This window comes from Amblyomma mixtum, chromosome 10, assembly GCF_055824585.1.
Source record: "Amblyomma mixtum isolate Tamu chromosome 10, ASM5582458v1, whole genome shotgun sequence".
NCBI classification, from domain to species: Eukaryota; Metazoa; Arthropoda; class Arachnida; order Ixodida; family Ixodidae; genus Amblyomma; species Amblyomma mixtum.
Genome location: NC_143021.1, coordinates 168,686,527 through 168,706,117, shown reverse-complemented (window position 1 = coordinate 168,706,117; position 19,591 = coordinate 168,686,527). Strand labels below are relative to the sequence as shown.

The following is a 19,591-nucleotide window of genomic DNA, read 5'->3' as shown; positions in this document are numbered from 1 at the left end:
CCAGCGGGGTCCAGCGACCTCCGACAGGCGAGTTATGGGTTTCTACGTGGACACAGGACACCACCCACCGCGGGTTCGAGCTTCGCGCGAGCCAAGGGCCCCGATCAGCCGTCACCACACACCACTGGGACACCGATGCGGCGCACTCAACCTCCGCTGGGAGGAGAGCGATTCGCCGCAAAGAAATAGGCCTCCAAGTTCACAAAGGAGACGTTTATTCACGTCGTCCTTCAGCAGTACACACACACTCAATCGTCACCCCGTCCCGGGGGCGCGCGAGGAGCAAGGCTCCGCTGCGCGCACGAAGCGACTCGAGCAATGCGCGCCGCTAGCACGCCGCTGCAGGAGAATGTCCCCGCGGCAGTGCTGTGATCTCCCTCTCGTGTCGACCGTTGGGCCGGTTGCGAGAGAGAGTGGGCAATAAACGCAAGGTATGCCTGTCAGAGGGTTTCTATGCGCGTGACATGTTACTTTCTTGAAGATTCGATAGAGTCGTTTCTTTTTATTGTTGAGGCGCTTTAATGTGATTACACGAGGGGGTACGGCGGCCGTTGTGTTATTGTAATAGTGGGAATATAGGCTTTGATTAGCTGGCTACTGCATTTTTCATTTCATAAGTATCTTCAACGAAGTTGTCTTCAACTAAACGAAAAGAGAAAATATCTAGAAAGGGGAGCCTAAACGCAGTCAGCTCTTCATTGAAAGCGAATTAATCACCTTAGTCGTAGAGGGTTATTTCTTATTTCATTTACTTTTTGGAGGTATGTTCTTTGCGACTGATATGTATCATGAATTTCTAGCAAAAAGCAATGAGCAGATTGACTGGAAGATCTTTCTCTCTTCTCATTCGAACATATTTATTGTTGATTTTACCGACCACTGATTATGAAACGACTGTTCCCCCCCCCCCTTATGTAATGCCCTAAGCCAAGGGCCCTTTAGGGTAAATAAATGATGATGATTTACAGCGGCAGAGGCGGAAAATTTTTGGTGTTGTGGTTTTGCTTTAAGTGGGGCTTAAGACATCATTAAAGATGCATTATTGGGTGAAATTGGCCTACGCTTGGTAAATAATTTATAGCATCATTTCTTCTAAAATATAGTTTTGTAGTTATTTCTGCAGTTTAACGGTGGTTGTGACTGGATAAGAAGGTATGAGGTTACACCACGCGTTGGAAAACAGCAATTTCGTTCGCTCGCTATTATTCCGCTTTCTCGGCCAATAAGTTAAGTGAATTAAAATAACTAAGAAAATATTATACTGCAGCTTATGATGCCGCATGTGATCTCATACCTACCCGTGACATTAGCACAATTTGGCTGCTTAAGCCGATATAGGTACTCTTCAAGGAAGAAAGTACTCGGTTGTAAATTTTCGCGGTTATAACGGCTATTACGCATTATAAAATAAAATATTCAGTCTGCTTAGGCAAGTTCCACGTGATCCGTGATTTTTTTATTTTTACGCACCACATAAATGCAAAACAACACAAAAAAAAACTGCTGTCTCGACCGTTTTGAAAACAGAAAAAATTATATATATAAACGGTGGCCGACATGTGTTCGCTTTTTGTTTCACGGCTTTTTGTGTCACGGCTTCAATTGTTCACGGTCCTCAGCACCTGTAATGTTGATGTTGGAATAAAATGAAATGAAATGAGAGATTTCACAGCCGGGTAGACCACCAGTTCGATGCAAAAAAACCTTTATTAGTGGAACAACTGCGCCAGGAAGGGGACAGCGCCGCAATTCTGTCGCCGAAGTTGCAGCACGGTCTGCGCAGGCCTGAGCGCACACAAAAGCGCTGTGTGTTTTTCCCCAGAATAAGCAGCTGAGATTAAAAGAAAAACTATTCTATCAGTATTTCGCAACTAGTCCAACCTTCACCAGGTGCCGCATGACCGCACGAGATCAGACTTCCTCCCCGGCCCTGCGCAGCACTTCTTTGAAGTCGAACGGCGTGAACAGATGCCCTTCGCCCTTGAAGAACTTGTTCATGAACTCCACCCTGCGAGGGGAGGAAGAATGGCGAGTATGACACAAGACAACTTGTTGCTGGGCTAGTTGGTTCATTCTGAATTATTTAGGGCGAAAAGACAGCCCGAAGGCGCCTCGTACTGTGTTCTTCTGCCGCGGACCTGTCTTTGCGCTAAGCAATCCAGAATGACGTACCATGAACAATATGGGTGCGAGAGATCCTTACTTGCCGCTCTGGGTCGCACAGAGTGCGCGCGCATACGAATTATTCGCACTTCAGCTCACAGAACCACCTGAATTGCAAACATCACTGCAGACGCAGTCCTTTACAACGTGTCCATCAAAGAAAGGTCAAATCGTCAGCTGCCGAAGACGCATCATGCAACGTTAACCTCTGCGACAAAGCAGCCCGAAGTTTTGGTGGCCATAACGCTGCGCTGACAGATGATCTGGAGAAGGTTGATACTGTGCACTTCATTTGTTCTATGCGCCTGTATCATTGCGCCAAACTCTTTCGTTCTTAGAAATTGAGAAGTAATCATAGCTAGGTGAATATTGACAAGCCATTATCATCTTTTTTTTAATAGATCAGCTTTTTTTCAGTATGAAATAAAGGTACCATTGCTGATGAAATCTTGTAAGTTTGTAGCTTTCATCCTTTTATCCCTGCGTTCTTGTTCCAATGCGCTTCTATTTGTTTATTTTTGTTTTGTTGCTTGCTCATGGTAGCGCTGGACTGCGTTTATGTATTTTACCGTGTATAGCCCTCTTGCTTGGTCTTCAGTGATTGCAGTGTGTTTTAACTAAAAGCAATAAAATGAATAAATAAATATCAGTCAGCGTGTGTTTCAAAGTTCGCACACGCATGTTATAGAGGCTATTTAGGCTCTGAGACTGAAGTCATTGTTAGCAAGTAGTGACCTAGGAGTGCCAATTCGCATGACGGACGGGATGATCTGCCAGGGCGACTGGAGCACGCCTCCACAGTGCGCGACAAGGAAACGCAGCAGAAATGATCGCCGCCACTGCAGCAGTGATTGGACACGCATCGGCAATCTACACTACGAGGTGCAAGACGGAATGGAAGTGCCTATAGGTAAGCGCAAGTCGTCAATAGTTGTCAAGGTCGAGGTGCGCCCTTTTGTACGAGAATCATTGCAGGCCGACAAAAGACGGCAAAGATGCGGTACGGAACACCAACGGCTTGTCTCTAGACTTTGTACTCTCTCGAAAATACATTAATGTTCACATTACTAACGACCTTTCCTGGGCTGCTCATGTTACACATGTCGTTAACAACGCCAACAACACTCTTGGATATCTTCGCCGAAAATTTGGTAAAGCGCCTTCATCTATGAAACATTCACTGTACAAAAAACTCATTTTACCTAAACTCGAATACGCAGCATCGATATCGGATCCTTATCACCAGAACTTAACGCGTTCACCTCACACGGTCCAGATTACAGCTGCTCAATTCATTCTCTCCAACTACAACAGAACTGCAAGCACAACGAGCATGAGAGCTATAGCCTCGGCCTGCCATCCCTTGCGTCTCGTCGTAGAATACTTGGTCTTCGCCTTTCTCATAATATTTTTCGCCATTCTTACCTGCGCGAAGAACTTATCTGACCCCCACGGCACGTGTCACCACAGATGGATCACGCCGACGAGGTTCCAATATCATTGTGCAGAACGAAAACCTACTTTCATTCGTTTTTACCCGGGGCATCCGACGAATGGAATCAGCTTCCCACACCACTGGCACTGATTAATTATCACAGTTTATTTCAAGAATGCATTAGCTAACATTGTATAACTAGCAACCTTCTGTAAACGTTATCCTCATATTTCTATGTTTTATTACTTTGTGTAACCACTCCCCTCTATAACGTGTTTGGCCTTGAGGGTGTTTTAAATAAATTTGCCTCACCACCAGAGTTCTGCGTAACGCATTACAAGTCATTGATTACTTGTAATCAGTTACATTTTCTTGTATTTTTTGTAATTAATCGATTACTTTTTTGAAATAGAATCATTCTTTTTTTTCTGTAATTGATTACTGTTACTATGTTTGAAGAAACAAGTTCTAAGTAGCAGTACAGCTTTGAGAACCCGTACCTAACTGCAAACTGTGGTGCTAGCGGGGATGTTTTATATCTAAGGCAGCGACAATGATCGGCTGCCGAGAAGCTTGTGCAGACCACAACCGGTTGCTTCTGCGGCTGCCCATCACGTGACCGCTTTGTGGGGACCCTCGTTCCGCCAGACGGCGCTGCACCGAACTCGGCGAGTACTGCTGGCCGACAGCTCTTGTTATTAGCAGAAGGGAAAGTATGCGGACTACGTGGGCTTCAGTAGTGGAGAAAATAACAACGCAGCAAGCAGCCTGTGCAGCTAACTATGTTTAAGGTTCCCTCAAGGTTCTACTGTAGTAGCACCAAACAATGCAACGAAGACATTAGCACGGAAATGGCCGTGCGCCAACCGAGGCCTGCGATGTCGAGTTGCAACGAAGAGGGGAAAAAAAAAGTATTCCGCTCCGGCTGTGCATCCACTGTCTCCTCCGGAGTAATTTGAGGACGGGCGAGTCGTCTGTTCAGTGTAACATGACCACAGCGCGAAAAGAACATCGCGGAAGGGAGAACGGGGTGCACAGAACGCTACAAACTAATCACTTCTTTCTAGGGAATGGTGAATGAAGACAGAAAACAAGGTATGAGACCGCACCAAAAAAAGGAGACCTAGTGTTTGAAAAGCGGTAGATTTACAATCTGAGGGGTAGATATCCAATTTATTTCGTGGTTAACGACACCGATGGGTCACTGAAACATGGAGCATGGTGCTTCGCGATGTGATAAACTTTTATTACCTCCATTTTTGGCCGGGATCTAAATTTGTCCAATATTTGGCGGGCTCGGTACCTCGGCCGACATTCTCCTTCGCTGCAGATTCGACGGAGGTCCGCTAAGTTTCCAGATACGCCCACGCTGTCCACCTTCGTTTTGTGCTCTAGTAGACGTATGCATTCAAGCACCTATCCGTCTAGCCTACATAAAGGACACCACACTTGATGAATAAAGAATAGATGACTTCTTTCGAACATCGGACAAAAAGGTTTCTATGATTGCTGTGACAAGCATTTCTAGAGACCCCAGTGATCTTGCCGAATTTACAAGCCCGACCATTTTCATGATTTTGTGAGGAGCGGAAAAGAAGACTGACTTGTTGCTGGTTACTTTTTTTTTTTTTTAGCTGATGGGAAAAGCCATGGAAATACGGATTCAACGCTGTCTTTCTTTTGGCTCGAGCATTCGGTGAAAGGTTGTCGTCGCCTGAGCTTGTAATTTTTCGTTTTAGTTCTTCCGCTACAGAAATCAAGGCATGATGAGGGAGCCCAGCTGTAGTCAGTCTTGCTATCCCGTCTTCAAAGCTAGCTTCTACGGAGTGCCCGCAGGATTTATGCGAGGCGTTCTTCCTGCACATGTTTGCTATCGCCCTGTTCACCAATTTTGAATCTCCACAGTGGTATGCTAAAATGTGCATTATATCTAGGTTCGTACTTCGAGCAAATGTGAGAGGCCTTGCAAAAAGCCTGAGGTCAAGGAACCTAATGGATTCATTAACTGGTGGCTCTCAAGTCGGGGGATGCAGGTGCAAACAGAAAGTGTCCGAGGCGCCAGCAGCGTGGGCCAATCCCGAACATCTACGGAGTCGTCGAGGAGCGTAAAGAGTGTGACTACTCTCGAGGCGGGAAGGCTGCTCGTTAAAATTCTGTCGCGTGCAGCCAGGAATATACCTCGAGGAGACCGGCAGAGTCGACGAACCTGTGCGCACGCCTTGCTTCTGGTCGAGCGCGTGTGTCGAAAGATAGTCGGCGCTGCTGCCCGCCAGTGCTCCGCACTGGCGCCAGAGGTGATTGGCGCCTGTTATTCCATGCTTCTTTTGGACGATCATGTGCACGGAACTTGCCACTTTGCTCGGGGAATCTTGCAAGCCCTGATGTCATTGCCAGCTGAGGGTGGAAGCCATGCCAGTTATACGTGTGCGGGCGAAATCCTCTTGCGGATACAAAATCCGAGTGTGCGTCCCCGGCAAGCTGCGCTAGCAATCAGAGCGACGCACGAAGAAGGGTTCATCATCATCAGCCTGACTACGCCCACTGCCGGGCAAAGGTCTCTCCCATGTCTCTCCAATTAACCCTGTCCTTCGCAAGTTGCGGCCACCGTATTCCGGCAAATTTCTTAATCTCATCCGCCCACCTAACTTTCTGCCGCCCCCGGTACTCTTGCCTTCACTTGGTATCCACTCCGTTACCCTTAAGGACCAGTGGTTGTCTTGCCTTCGCATTACATGCCCTCCCCAAGCCCACTTATTCCTCTTGATTTCAACTAGGGTGTCATAAAAGCGGGTTTGTTCTCTCACCCACTCTACCCGCTTCCGGTCTCTTAACGTTACACCTATCATTTTTCTTTCCATAGCTCGCTGCGTTGTCCTTAACTTAAGCTGAACCCTCTTTGTTAGCCTCCATGTTTCTGCCCCATAGGTGAGTACCGGTAAGATACAGCCGTTGTATACTTTTCTCTTGACGGATTTAGGCAAACTGCTATTCATGATCTCAGAGAACCTGCCATATGCGCTCCACCCCGTTCTTATTCTTCTAGTAATTTCCCTCTCATGATCCGGATCTGCGGTCACTACCTGCCCTAAGTAGACATATTCTCTTAGTACTTCCAGCACTTCGCTACCAACTGCGAACTGCTGTTCCCATGCTAGGCTGTTGAACATTACTTTGGTTTTCTGCATGTTAATTTTTAGCTCCACCGTTCTGCTCGGCCTGTCTAACTCATTGATCATGCTTCTGAAGAATATTGACCCTTTTCTTCAATAAACTCATGCGTTGATAGTCAGCGCTGAGTGCGTCCTGATCTTCCTTTCATGATGCCGTTTTCGCGGTGTGGCCACATTACCGTGAACAACCAAATCACCCGTACTTCCACCCTCGTTAACTTGATTTCTAGTTCCATGGACCCGGTCACTCTTCTTCTTCAAAACCCTTCTTCATGTGGCGCTCCGATTGCTAACGCAACCGCCAATAACCTCTGGCGCCAGTGCGGAGCACTGGCGGGCAGCAGCGCCGACTGTCTTTCGACACACGCGCTCGACCAGAAGCAAGGCGTGCGCACAGGTTCGTCGACTCTGCCGGTCTCCTCGAGGTATATTCCTGGCTGCACGCGACAGAATTTTAACGAGCAGCCTTCCCGCCTCGAGAGTAGTCACACTCTTTACGCTCCTCGACGACTCCGTAGATGTTCGGGATTGGCCCACGCTGCAGGCGCCTCGGACACTTTCTGTTTGCACCTGCATCCCCCGACTTGAGAGCCACCAGTTAATGAATCCATTAGGTTCCTTGACCTCAGGCTTTTTGCAAGGCCTCTCACATTTGCTCGAAGTACGAACCTAGATATAATGCACATTTTAGCATACCACTGTGGAGATTCAAAATTGGTGAACAGGGCGATAGCAAACATGTGCAGGAAGAACGCCTCGCATAAATCCTGCGGGCACTCCGTAGAAGCTAGCTTTGAAGACGGGATAGCAAGACTGACTACAGCTGGGCTCCCTCATCATGCCTTGATTTCTGTAGCGGAAGAACTAAAACGAAAAATTACAAGCTCAGGCGACGACAACCTTTCGCCGAATGCTCGAGCCAAAAGAAAGACAGCGGTTCAGAAAACGTTGAGTTGGGCTAGCGGTTATAGACTAATTATATAGCAGCTCAAAAGACTAGGGGCCAGAGAAACGAGAACACAGGACGAGAGCTGACTCGCAACTACAGTTTTTATGCTTAAACCTTCCAATATATAGTGCCGCGAATCTTTGTAGCGTTTGTTTGTTGTGCTTATTTGTTCATGCTTCAAGGCTGCCGGCACGCCGCTTTATCGCTTCGTTTGTGACGCAAGACGCGCCTAGAATTATCTCGATGTATCGCATCCAGACGGACCCGATTCTAGTCTGTGCCAGAAGGTTCTAGTAACTTCTTAAGCTTTATCTCGAATGCTCGCTATAATCTTTAAAAAGAGCACGGCCGACAGCGGCGGTCATTCTGTTCGACGACCGCCGACACGTTTGTTGCTACGCCGTCGCCGAGTGATTCAGTTCTTTGCGGGCGCAAGTCAGCCCAAATAAAGAGTTCCGTTTCGAAGATATCCTCGCTGTTTTCCTGTTCGCCGCACTGCAGTTACCACTACGTGACAATAGGAACACGCACACAGGACATGCAAACAAAAACATAAAAACCAAAAAGCAACAGAAAAACGCCACGCAAAACTGTGCACCCCCATTTCTCAAGCACTATCGACAAATGCAACCTCCTTATCCCACAGAAAAACAGTTGATAACTTATGCAGTTCTGTTGGTCTTTTGAGGTATGGTGCGCCTCTGCCACTTCTCGGTTTGCCTGATCTCTGTGGTAGTATAACACGTGTGTTTGCCATGAAACAATGCACTGCACTTTTACGTTTTCATTAACTGGCTCCCTAGGCAGTGCTTCACTTGATGAGATTGGTCATTACGATTGCATAAATTATTCCAGCGTTCCTATAGGCACTTGTTCAGGGACCACCCAGTCTGGCCAATATAGCGTGCTCCAAAGGAAAGGGGAACACTATGCACAGCACGTGTACAGCAGTAAGGAAAAACGTAGGAAAAGGTACAATGTCGACGTGTTCATTTCAGAGCCCGCCTAGCTCAAACAAATATGGCCTGCCATTCAGAGAAAGAAGGAGGCCAAAAAAAGCATCGGCTGTGGCGTCCCGCAAGTAGATAAGTTTGTGGGCTGCTGCACAGGTGTGGTGCATAGTGTCCCCTTTCCAGCGGAGCCCGCTATAGGCAACATGCAATAGCCAGGCGGCGCCGCTGTCGCGCTGCTTACAGCGCCGCCACCATATGTTTTTTTGGTACTGGGTAGGCGGTCGTTCTTTGCGGCGTGCATGCCCAGTAGGAATTTGAAAATGTCGGTTGTTTTATATTGCGGATTCAAGCCTATTGATGCCATCGGTGTGTATTTTCGGCGACCGGAGCTCTAAAAAGGATGTCGCCTTTACGAGAGCAACCATGTTCACTCAGTGAAGGAAACGGACGGCGCTGAAATTTCGGCGAAGTGTCAGTCTCAGCGGGGCAAACACGTGTACGACGTTCAACTTGTGCATGTACAGTGCATGTGTAAGCAACCGTCTCGCCGCTTTGCATTAGTAACTGATCTGGAAAATAGATTTTGAAAAACATAAAGGGACAAAGTTTAGATGCACGGGACCCGTGATTATGTGAATTTTTCCCGTAGCGTGTAATCGAAAGCACAGTAAACAGTGGTGGGTGTACAGAAAGAATTGCATCTATCGAGCCCAGACTGAACGTCCAAGCAACCACACAGTGAGCCTCTTTATGACTCCCGCGGTATCGAGGTGTTTACAGCTGAATTCAGGTTGTTAATAATGTTAGGGCAGTTTCATGTATGACCTTGCTTGTCGGGAGATAACCGGGATGCGTTTCAGTGGTACTGTTTTCACCACGGACAAAGTGTTTTGAACATATTTTTGTGTTGTCATTTGGGCTGCAGTTGAAGAAGTCTTCACCACTAAAATATAATGCAACCAAATTTGTATGACACAAAGCACTGCAAAATCAACTCACCCCTTAGGCAAAGCATGGAAATCTGCGCGAGACGGGCAAACACATAAGGGAACGACATACGGGAGTGGGACCTGAATTAATCACCTGCGACTCACCCCGCGAGGCGTGCTGCCTTTAGTTCATGGTACCTCGACACGTACGCGCTAACGTTGAGCGCACGTACTTGAGTACCAGTATAGGACAAAACCGCGACCAAGAGCCCTGCTTTCGAACGCGACGAATCCTGATTTGAAGACCGTTGTTCTGACAGAACCAGAAAACGGCTTCTCAACGCGGGAGCGCGACCGCAATTCGACGATACCAAGCAAGAGAACTACTAGCGGCGAATATAATGAACGCTCAATATTATAGCTTCATTCAGCCGCTCCACATTTATACTTTTTTTCTCCTCTTAGCTTCACGTGAATTATAACACCAGTGCAACTTCCTTGACACGACGCACTGCGACGATCCACTTCAGTCGTCGGGTTGGCCCGTACGGCCTTGCAGGGAAACGAAACAGCTTCACGTCTCCGTTCCCTTCTCGGGTATGACAGTCCTTCACGCAACAGTATCTCCGGTTGGTTTTTTTCCCGAGTGCGACCGATATCCATGGCGTAGGATGGCCGAGGTAAAGCTTCCAGAAAATCCGCAAAGCTGCACAAACTCGCTGTTTGCGCCTTCCTCGGGAAGCGGAGCCGGTCGGGCCGCGCCGAGCTGCCTACTCAGTGCTTGTCTCTTCGGCCACGAGACGGCGCCACATGTACCTGCAAACTACACTGCAGGTTGCCTATATTGGATAGACTGGGCGGTCCCTGAACAAGCGCCTATAAGAAGGCTGGAACAATTTACGGAATGGTGATGACAAATCTCATCAGGTGAAGCACTGCCTAGGGTGGCAAGTAATGAAAACAAAAAGTGCAGTGCATTGTTTCATGGTACACATACGTGTTATACTACCACAAAGATCAGGCAAACCTAGAAGTGGTAGAGGCGCACCATATCGCAAAAGATCAACAGAACTACGTAAGCAAATCAACTGTTTTTCGGCGGGATAAGGAGGTTGCATTTCTCGATAGTACTTGAGAGAGAGGGGGGGGGGGGGGTGCGTAGTTATGCGCGACGTCTTTCTGCTGTTTTTCTGAATTTTTGGTTTCATGCATTTCTGTTTGCTCCTATATATATGAAGGCTTAAGTATAAAACTTTTAGTTGCGAGTCAGCGCTCGTCCTGTGTTCTCCTTTTTCTGGTCCGTCGTCTTTTGCGCTGTTACATCATTTAAGACAGCGGTGTTTCCGTATCTCCACGGCTTTTCACATCAACTAAAGAAAATAGGTAGCCAGCAACAAGAAAGTCTTATTTTCCGCTCCTAAAAAACTCAGCAAAACGGTCGGGCTTCGAAATTCGGGAAGATCACCGGGGGCTCTTGAAATACTTGCCTCACCAATAATCGAAACCCTTTTGTCCCAAGTTCAAAAGAAATCATCTATTCTTTATGCATCATGTGTGGCGGCTTTTATCTCGGCCAGACTGGTTGGTGCTTGAATGTACGTCTCACCATCACCATCATGAGCCTGACACCGCCCACTGCCGGGCAAAGGCCTCTCCCATGTCTCTCCAATTAACCCTATTCTTTGCCAGTTGCGGCCACTCTATCTCCCCGCAAACTTCTTAATCTCATCCGCCCACCTCTGTTTCTGCCACCCCCTGCCACGCTTGCCTTCTCTCGGAATCCACTCAGGTACCCTCAAGGACCAGCGGTTATCTTGCCTTTGCATTGCATGCCCTGCCCAAGGCCACTTCTTCCTCTTGATTTCAACTAGGGTGTCATTACCCGCGCTTGTTCTCTCACCCCCTCCACCCTCTTGCGATCTCTTAACGTTACACCTATCATTTTTCTTTCCACTGTGCTTCGATCACCGGTGATCGAAAACTTCGAAGCGCTACGCCAGCACGACCGCGGCCGCTACGAACTTGCTGAGTCATTCGGTTGTTGTTCACACATTTAACTTAAATTGCCTGTTTAGTTTGTATTTTTGCCAAAAAGCGGCTATTTCTGAGACGCGCTTGAAGTTGGTGGTGCGGCGTTGGGCGCTCCGAACAAGCCGTCATCATCGGGAATGGCGCTCGCTCGAAAAAACCCCATTCCACTCAATTCTGCTGGGTTTGCACCACATATTTTCGACGTATCGATTAGCACGGACCCTGAAGGCGATGCTGTATCGTCAAGTATTGTTTCGAAGCTCAAACTGCGCAACTAGAATCCAAAACACTCGCCTGTGCGTTCAGATTCCTGGTTCCGGTCTGTTAGTGCGAACCAAAGCTCCTCATTATAGCCGTTACGGTGATGTGGCGCCATCTAACTTGTTCTTCGGAAACTGCAGTTTTGTTTTCTGCGTAGACTGCAATTTTTCCATGACGCGCGAATTTTTTAAATGCCCTTGAAGCGAAGGGTACGGCGAGGCCGCTCCGTGCTGTTACGTTTCGCCTCCTTCGTGAGAAAAAAATCGGCGTGGTAGCAGCGGAATGCCGATGAGTCGCAAAAGGCATGCGGGGTAAACGCCTGAATTAGCCACGGAAGCGGCGTCGGTCATCCACCCCGCATCTGGCCAGCCAGCTCTGCAGTACAGAAAGAAGTTAGCTGCCACGTTCCACAGTACTAGACATTCCAAGGGGCACATCAAGTTGACAGCAGCAACCGTCTTCCAGGGAGAAGTGGTCAACGACCGTTTCCCCTAGCCCGAGCACGTGCGACCACATGAAAGGCGCAGGAATGCTGTTCGAGAGCATTCCAGAATCTGCGCGACGCAGAGTGCATCCTTCTCTCCCAACACGTGACGGGGACGTGTTCCCTATTGAGTGTGTGTGTGTGTGTGGGTGCCACAGTGAACTTTCAGGACCCTCCTTTCCCGACAAGCCCGCCCCCATCTAGGGAGCCCAGGGACAAGGAAGGATATAAAACTCGGCGCCTTGGACGGCCGAGTAGCTCCTGACCATCTGAGCTCATCGTCATGTAGCTTTGCTCCTTGTTTGCGAGACTTTCTGAGAGTTTTCTCAGTTGCTGTTTGTATATATGTAAATTCCCTTGTATAAAGTTCTTCTCCTTGTCTTTCCCCGTCTTAAACCTCGCCTCCGACCTCCCTCATCCCCTCTTCGACCCGACCATGCTACGAGAGTCACAATAACTGGTTGCCAGCGGTGGAATCGAGTCAACGGACGTCAGCGGAGAGACGTGGTCAACGGTTTGCTGAGCAGCAGTTCGGCGAGTCGGGAGCAGTGCAACAGCCCTGTGTGATGACTGGTTGCCTGCAGCGGAACGACTGCGCTGGATTCTTGGCTGCGAGGTTTGGTGAGTGCGGGACTTTCCTCTACTAAGTTTTGCCAGGCTTTTGTTAAGTGTCAGAAACAGAGCTGGTAATTGGGATTGTCGTTGCTGCCGGGTTAGTGCGGCAAGACAATAGGGGCAGTAGAGAAAGCAGCACTCGGAGCGGCCATGGATCTGAAATCGTTACGCAAACCGAAGTTACTGGAACTTGCAAGAGAGTTGGGTCTGGATGTCTCAGACAAACTCAGAAAACCAGAGCTGCTGAAGGCTATTCTTGCGTTGGAGGCTGAAGATGACGAGCTCGCGGAATGCCTTGAGACCATTGAGGAAAGGGAAATGGCAAAGAGTGAATTGGCAGAACAAGAGAAAGAGGAATTTGAACGTAGGGAAAAACTAGAGAAAGAGGAGCAGGAGCGACAGCGGGAAATCAAGCATAAACTTAACGCGATCAGAAGTATAAGAACGCGATCTCGGTTAAGTATGTTCAGAAAAGGGGAAAATTTCAGTATTTTTCTGGAAAATTTTGAGAAAATTTGCAAGGAGGAACAGCTGGATCAGGGTGATTGGCCAATTGTGTTGATGGGAGTCCTCCCGTGTGAAGCCAGCAACGTATTAGCGCGGTTGTCTGACGAGGATGCCCACAACTATGCGATAGCTAAGAGTGAGCTTTTCCGGCACTTCAGACTATCCGCAGAGGTCGAATTCACGAGCCAAATTGGCAATAGGCTCCCTGCAATAGCCAGGCGGCGCCGCTGTCGCGCTGCTTACAGCGCCGCCACCATACGTTTTTTTTGACACTGGGTAGGCGGACGCTCGTTGCGGCGTGCGCGCCCAGTACGAATTTGAAGATGTCTGTGGTTTTATATCGCGGATTCAAGCCTATTGATGCCATCGATGTGTATTTTCGGCGACCGGAGCTCGAAAAAGGACGTCGCCTTTATGAGAGCAATCATGTGCAGTCAGTGAAGGAAACGGACGGCGCTGAAATTTCGGCCGAGGCAAAGCTTCCAGAAAATCCGCACGCTGCACAACCTAGCCATTCTCCCAGACTCCCTCGCAACGCTTTTGTGGCCGCAGGGCAGTGCGCGCACCCGTGAGCGAACAATGGTGAGCCTCTGTGCATTCCTCGAAGAGGCGGGCTTGACGTCCCGCCTGTTCTCCGCCAGGTAGTTACGTGCAGTGACCAAACGCTCCGCGTGTGCTACCTCGGACGATGAACCGCTGGACGCCCCCACTCCAGCTGTTTCTGTGTTTTGTGTCGTGCGCGTGTGATTGTACTGTGATCTTCCAGAAGATCTGCGCCAATTGCGCCAAACTGCGCCAAAAGAAAAATGCTGCTACATGTTGCGCCAAACAGGCATTTTTATTAGTAATTGCGCCGCATCTGCGCCGAAACGGCGCTGCGAAAACGAAGGCAAAAAAACGTCAAGCGTCAAGCCACGCAGAAACCGAAAACATGTCTAATATCATCATTATTGAAAATCCAGGGAAGCCTGTTGTAGCCTTGGCCGTAGCCGGGTCAAGCCGCGCCCGCCTCCATGTTTACACGGCGCACGTTGGCAAGCTGTTCGTCGTGTTTCCAGTGTTAGAACACTGTAGTCGTGTTCTTTGTGGGCTGCCTTCAGGTTCGCTACCGGGTACATGGCGCTTTCAACGATCAGAGGTAAGTTTCGAATATTTTTCAGGGTGATTTATGTACCCTTTTGTAAGATCGACACCGCGTTTAAACGTTCTTGAGTTCCTGGCGCAAGTCAGATGGCGATATGACTGAAATTGCGTCACCTTTTCCCGGGCGCGCGTCTCGCCAGTTCTTTCAGTCACGGTAGCGGTGTTTATCGTTATGCGGCTGGAGTCGGCACTGTGCACGCGGAAACTTCCTCAGTCACGACGTTGTTGCGCGACGTCGAAGGCTCGGTACTTCGCTGTTGTTGTCCATCGCGTACTGTGGCAACGCGGTGTTGGCAGCATGAACAGCATAACGAGCACGCTTTGCACCCTGACTCATTTTCCGTTTCTGACCGAAATAACGCAGAGACCTAGACTTTTTCGCACCAGTGGGCACGGAGAACTACTCGACGACATTAGGGTTAGCACGCTTCAGGTGGCAGGCGCGGGCCTTTATTTTAGCCGATCGAAAACAACCGCATTGGTCACTTGGTTTAAATCGCAATAGAATCGCACGTTGCGTATAATTTTTGTACAATTTTTCATGTTGCGTGTTGCTCGCGGTTGCTTAAAAGAAAGTAAAAATAAAAGCGCGGGCTTTCAAACGAGGCCAAATAGGCGCTGACGGAGCGCGTAGTTCGCTAGTAGCAGGCGGCCGAAACAGTGTGACTTCAGATTCAGACATCAGTTTAAAGGTCTTTGGCGCGTATTGGATTGACATGAAGTAAGCTTATATGTGTATATCTATTTGTATTTTACAATCCGAGCCAGCAGTTGTCAATTGCCAGTAGTCTGAAAAAAAAATTTTTTTTCATTATTTCAGGGCGGAAAAGCAAGTTTAAGGCCCAGGTGCTAAATGAAGAGGATGGCAATGGTGACTGTATTGCTGTGTGGTGCAGAGCAGGACCAAAAGAGGAGGAGGCCACTTGCATTATCTGCAACAAAGTTATAAACTGCTCACAACATGGCGTAAATGCTGTGAAACGGCATGCTTCTAATAAGCAACACGTTGAAGCTTGCAAGCAACACAGAAATGAGCTGGGAGTTTTGAAGAAGCCTGCTGCTGCTCAAGCTCTGTTGACATCATGCCTTCTCGCAAGACCGGATGTATCTGAAGCAGATCGTGTCACATTGGCAGAGACTTACTTTGTTCTTGGTGTGGCTGTTTCTGGGATACCATATTCATGGGGGGACATCGCAACCTCGCTCTTCCCTCTGATGTTTCCAGATTCAAAGGTTGCAAAAGAATTTCAGTGTGGCAGAAAAAAAGTCTCGTATATAGTGTCGGATGGCCTTGGGCCGTATTTTAAGAGAGCAGTTGTTGATGAACTTAACAAGGCGGGTGTGTACTACACCATCCAAATCGACGAAACTCCTCTTCCGGAACAACGGTGCCAACAGCTGGACATTGTAGTTAGGTACTTTTCTGAAGTTTGCAAGCAGGTTGTGGTGGAGCACTTGTGTTCATTTCACTTAGGGAGTGCAACCTCAGATGTTTTACTTGCACACGTGAAGGAAGGCATCCAAGACCTTCCTCAAAGGAATATGTTTAGCTTCTACAGTGATGGCCCAAATGTTATGAAGAGTTTGAAAAGAAAGCTTAAGGAAGATGTAAATCCTGCACTGCTAGACACAGGAGAGTGTAGTTTGCACAAAGTTCACAACAGTTTTGCAAAAGGAATTGAAGCGTTTGGCAGTGAAGTGGAATCAACTTTGTTAGATGTGTACTACTACCTGAAAAACTCTGCTGTTCAAAGTGCTGTGCTCAAAACACACCAAAAGTGTCTTGGCCTGCCAGAAAGTGTCTTCCTTCGGCATGTAAATTCACGTTGGCTCACCCTAGGTCCTGCCCTTGAGCGCTTTATTGAGCAGTATCCGGCACTTAAGTCCATGCTATTAGACGTGAAGCAAACGGCTCACTCTTCTGGCACAATGTACAAGCGCCTCCGACAGAGTCTCAGCAGGAAAGACCTCTTCCCAAAGGCACTTTTTCTGAGGAATGTCGCAGATCTTTTTGTTGGATTCTTGAAACTTTTCCAGCGCTCTGAACCTCTACTCCACATTCTGTACGAAGAAATGGTACAGCTGACCAAGAAAGTTCTCAGCCGTTTCGTGCGAAGTGATGTGTACCGTGACCTGACAGGGGAACAGCTGAAATCTCTTGACGTTGAATGTCCAGGAAACTGGAAGGAAGTTGTTGAGATAGGTGTGGACACAGAGGGCTCCATCACGAACTGGTCAGCAGAAGAAAAAAAATTGTTTAGGCTGGGGGCACGTACTTTCTTTATGAAGTCTGCGGGTTACCTACTTTCAAGGTTGCCCTTTGACAATGGTGTGTTAAAAGATCTTAGGTGTCTTGACCTAAGCAGTGCACAAGAAGAAAGCTCAGCTGTGGCATTTCGAAACTTGGCCCAGCAAGTTCCAGAGGTGATTGCTCCCAAGGAAGTCTCAGCCCTGATGGATGAATTTTCACTGATTTCATCTGAAGCGCTGTGCGTTGATTCATGTGAACGACTTGACAGCACATGGCAACATGTCTTCAGCCTACAGAACAAAAATGGTGGCATTAAATATCCTCTGGTAGGAAAGCTTGTAAAAGCCCTGCTTTCTCTTTCACATGGCAACGCTGATGTGGAGAGGGGTTTTAGTGAAAATCGCCGGATCCTACAGGAGCGCAGCAAACTGTCTATTGAAAGCGTGAATGGATTGCGAGCCATACAGTCATTTGCGAAAAGGTATGACAAGAACGTCTCTACCATTCCAGTCAAACGTGACATGCTCACTGCTGTGAAACAGTCATATAAACGCTACCAAGAAAGACTGACTGCTGAGTGTGAGCCAGCTGCCAAAAGAAGCAAACTTGACCATGGCCAAAATTCAACAAAAGGATGTCAAAAGCAGGACCTGCAAATGGAGATTCAGTCAGCAAAAAAGATGCTTTGCAATGCAGAAGCATTGATTGCAAAAGGAATGAAGGCAAAAACTTTTGATGACATTGAAAGTGGCCAGGAACTACTTAAGAAAGGACAGGAAAGGCTTGCGGGTGCTCTCTGCAAGCTTGAAGCTTCAAAAGAAAAAGTGCGGGCTCGTAGAGTGTAACGTGCAGACTATTGTGAAATGTGTTGGGTGACTGACTACTTCAGGCTCGGATTGATTCTGAACTTCTACTTCTTTTGTGGCAAGTGTCCTTAGTGACTGTGGTTTCTTCTAGTTCACATCATGTTGCTCCCCTTTTTTGGCTTTGATCTGTTTCTGCCACAAGAACTGGTGCTTTAAATATTTAACTTGTTTTATCACACCATCTGTAACTATTCACATTCTTAATTGTTCATTTCTTGTCATTCGTGTTGACTGTTGTGTGAAATGTACAGTGTGTTTCATAATAAATAGCTGTAATTGTCAGTCGCTTCAGTGATGCTTTCAACACGGGAGGTACACTGGCGTAATTTATTCGCCATCTGCTCCAAAAACAACAATGGTTGCTCCAAACTGGTATTTTTTCTGCTCCGAAAACACCAATGGGTGCTCCAAACTGGTATTTTTTCTGCTCCGAAAACACCAATGGCTGCTCCAAACTGGCATTTTTACTGCTCCGAAATCTGCTCCAAAAAGTAAAATGCTGCTTCCATCACTGAGATCTTCACGCGCGTGCAACCTGTATATATGTTTATATTTACCATAGAGTTGTGCACGGGCTCGGGCCACGGTATATTTGTCTCCGACGGGCCGGCCGGGCTTCGCGAGCGAGTACTTGGCCACAGAGTCGACCCCTTGCTCAGAGTTAGAGCTATCACAGTTTTGGAGAAGCAAAGCAGCGACGTACTCAAAGCTTTCTCTTCTTGCCAAGAAAGTGTTAGCCATTCCGGCTACCAGTTCAAGCAACGAGAGAAATTTCAGCGCTGCCGGGTTCATTATGCAGGAGCGCCGCACTTGCCTCAAGCCGTCATCAATGGACGATTTGTTGTTTTTACATAATAACTTGGAGTGATAACTCTCTACATGCGCCGTGTTTGCATATACTCACTAATTTTCATCTAGACCATGAGAGCCGAGCATTTTAAAAACATTGAAATAAACTGATTTTCCTTAAATTATCTCAGTTTCATCGTCAGTTCAATTTCAGTTTTTCTGGTCGGGCCGGGTCCTGGCCGGGCCTTATCTCGGGCCGGGCCCGGGCGGGCTTAGGTTTTTTCAGTGTCGGGCTGGGCCGGGCCTCCGTCAGTATAGTGTAGGGCTCGGGCCGGGCGCGGGCTGAAATTTGCGGCCCGTGCACAGCTCTAATTTACCATGTAGATATGTAAATAGATTTATTGACAGTGTACTCCTTCCGCTGTCCTTTCTGCTATCCCCTCACCCCCTTCCTTTCACTTCTACACACTGCCTGCTATCCTTTATTTCGCTGCCCCAGCTCAGGTGCTTCCAGCTGCGATAGCAGATGCCGGGGCCGCAAACATTCTTTTACCTTCCATATTAAATGTACCAATAACCACTACTGCTACTACTACAACCTAGCTGTTTGCGCCTTTCTCGGGAAGCGGGGCCGGTCTGGGCGCGTCGAGCTGCCTACTCAGTGCTTGTCTCTTCGGCCGCGAGACGGCGCCACATGTAGCGGCAAACTACACTGCAGGTTGCCTATGGTCAGCTACCTCGCGAGAGTGTCAGGGACCGAGTTGCGAGCTCAGCTCAGTCGCCGGAGGACACGGCTGCTGCTCATAAGTGGCGGTATAGGACAGGTTTGGTCCAGGAAAGGCAGGCCACTTCAGCAGCGTGGACCGAGGATCTCGGTCGAAAAACTAGCGAAAGGTGCAAATCCGCAAGCCACAAGGGCTCAAGGGAGAGTTTGGGCACCAGTGCTAGGAACAAGGAAAGGTGCAATGCGGTAGTTGCGAGCTCAGAAGCGCATGCACTTTCCGGGATGGAGGCGGATTTCTGCGGTAAAGGGGTTAGTACCCTG

The 19,591-nt window shown here is 48.2% G+C and overlaps 2 protein-coding genes across 7 annotated transcripts in view; one reads left to right on the top strand and one right to left on the bottom strand.

The window, feature by feature from the left end:
• LOC149327683 (V-type proton ATPase 116 kDa subunit a 1-like) overlaps positions 1-19,591 on the bottom strand; it is a 633,463-nt gene that overhangs the window by 28,298 nt on the left and 585,574 nt on the right. For 4 of the 6 annotated variants that reach the window (XM_089562563.1, XM_089562559.1, XM_089562562.1 and 1 more), the window contains one exon: positions 1,689-2,008. The exons of the other annotated variants lie outside the window; for them this stretch is intronic. In XM_089562563.1, coding sequence (XP_089418689.1) covers positions 1,912-2,008 — 97 coding nt within the window. In that variant the 3' untranslated portion in view covers positions 1,689-1,911. Of the gene's footprint in view, positions 1-1,688; positions 2,009-19,591 lie in introns of those variants that run through there. 6 annotated transcript variants of the gene reach the window in all.
• On the top strand, positions 14,423-17,811 carry LOC149327690 (uncharacterized). The gene is made up of 2 exons (XM_089563419.1): positions 14,423-14,635; positions 15,461-17,811. The coding sequence occupies exons 1-2, from the start codon at positions 14,614-14,616 to the stop codon at positions 17,734-17,736; spliced, it is 2,298 nt and encodes a 765-aa protein (XP_089419545.1). The 5' UTR covers positions 14,423-14,613; the 3' UTR covers positions 17,737-17,811.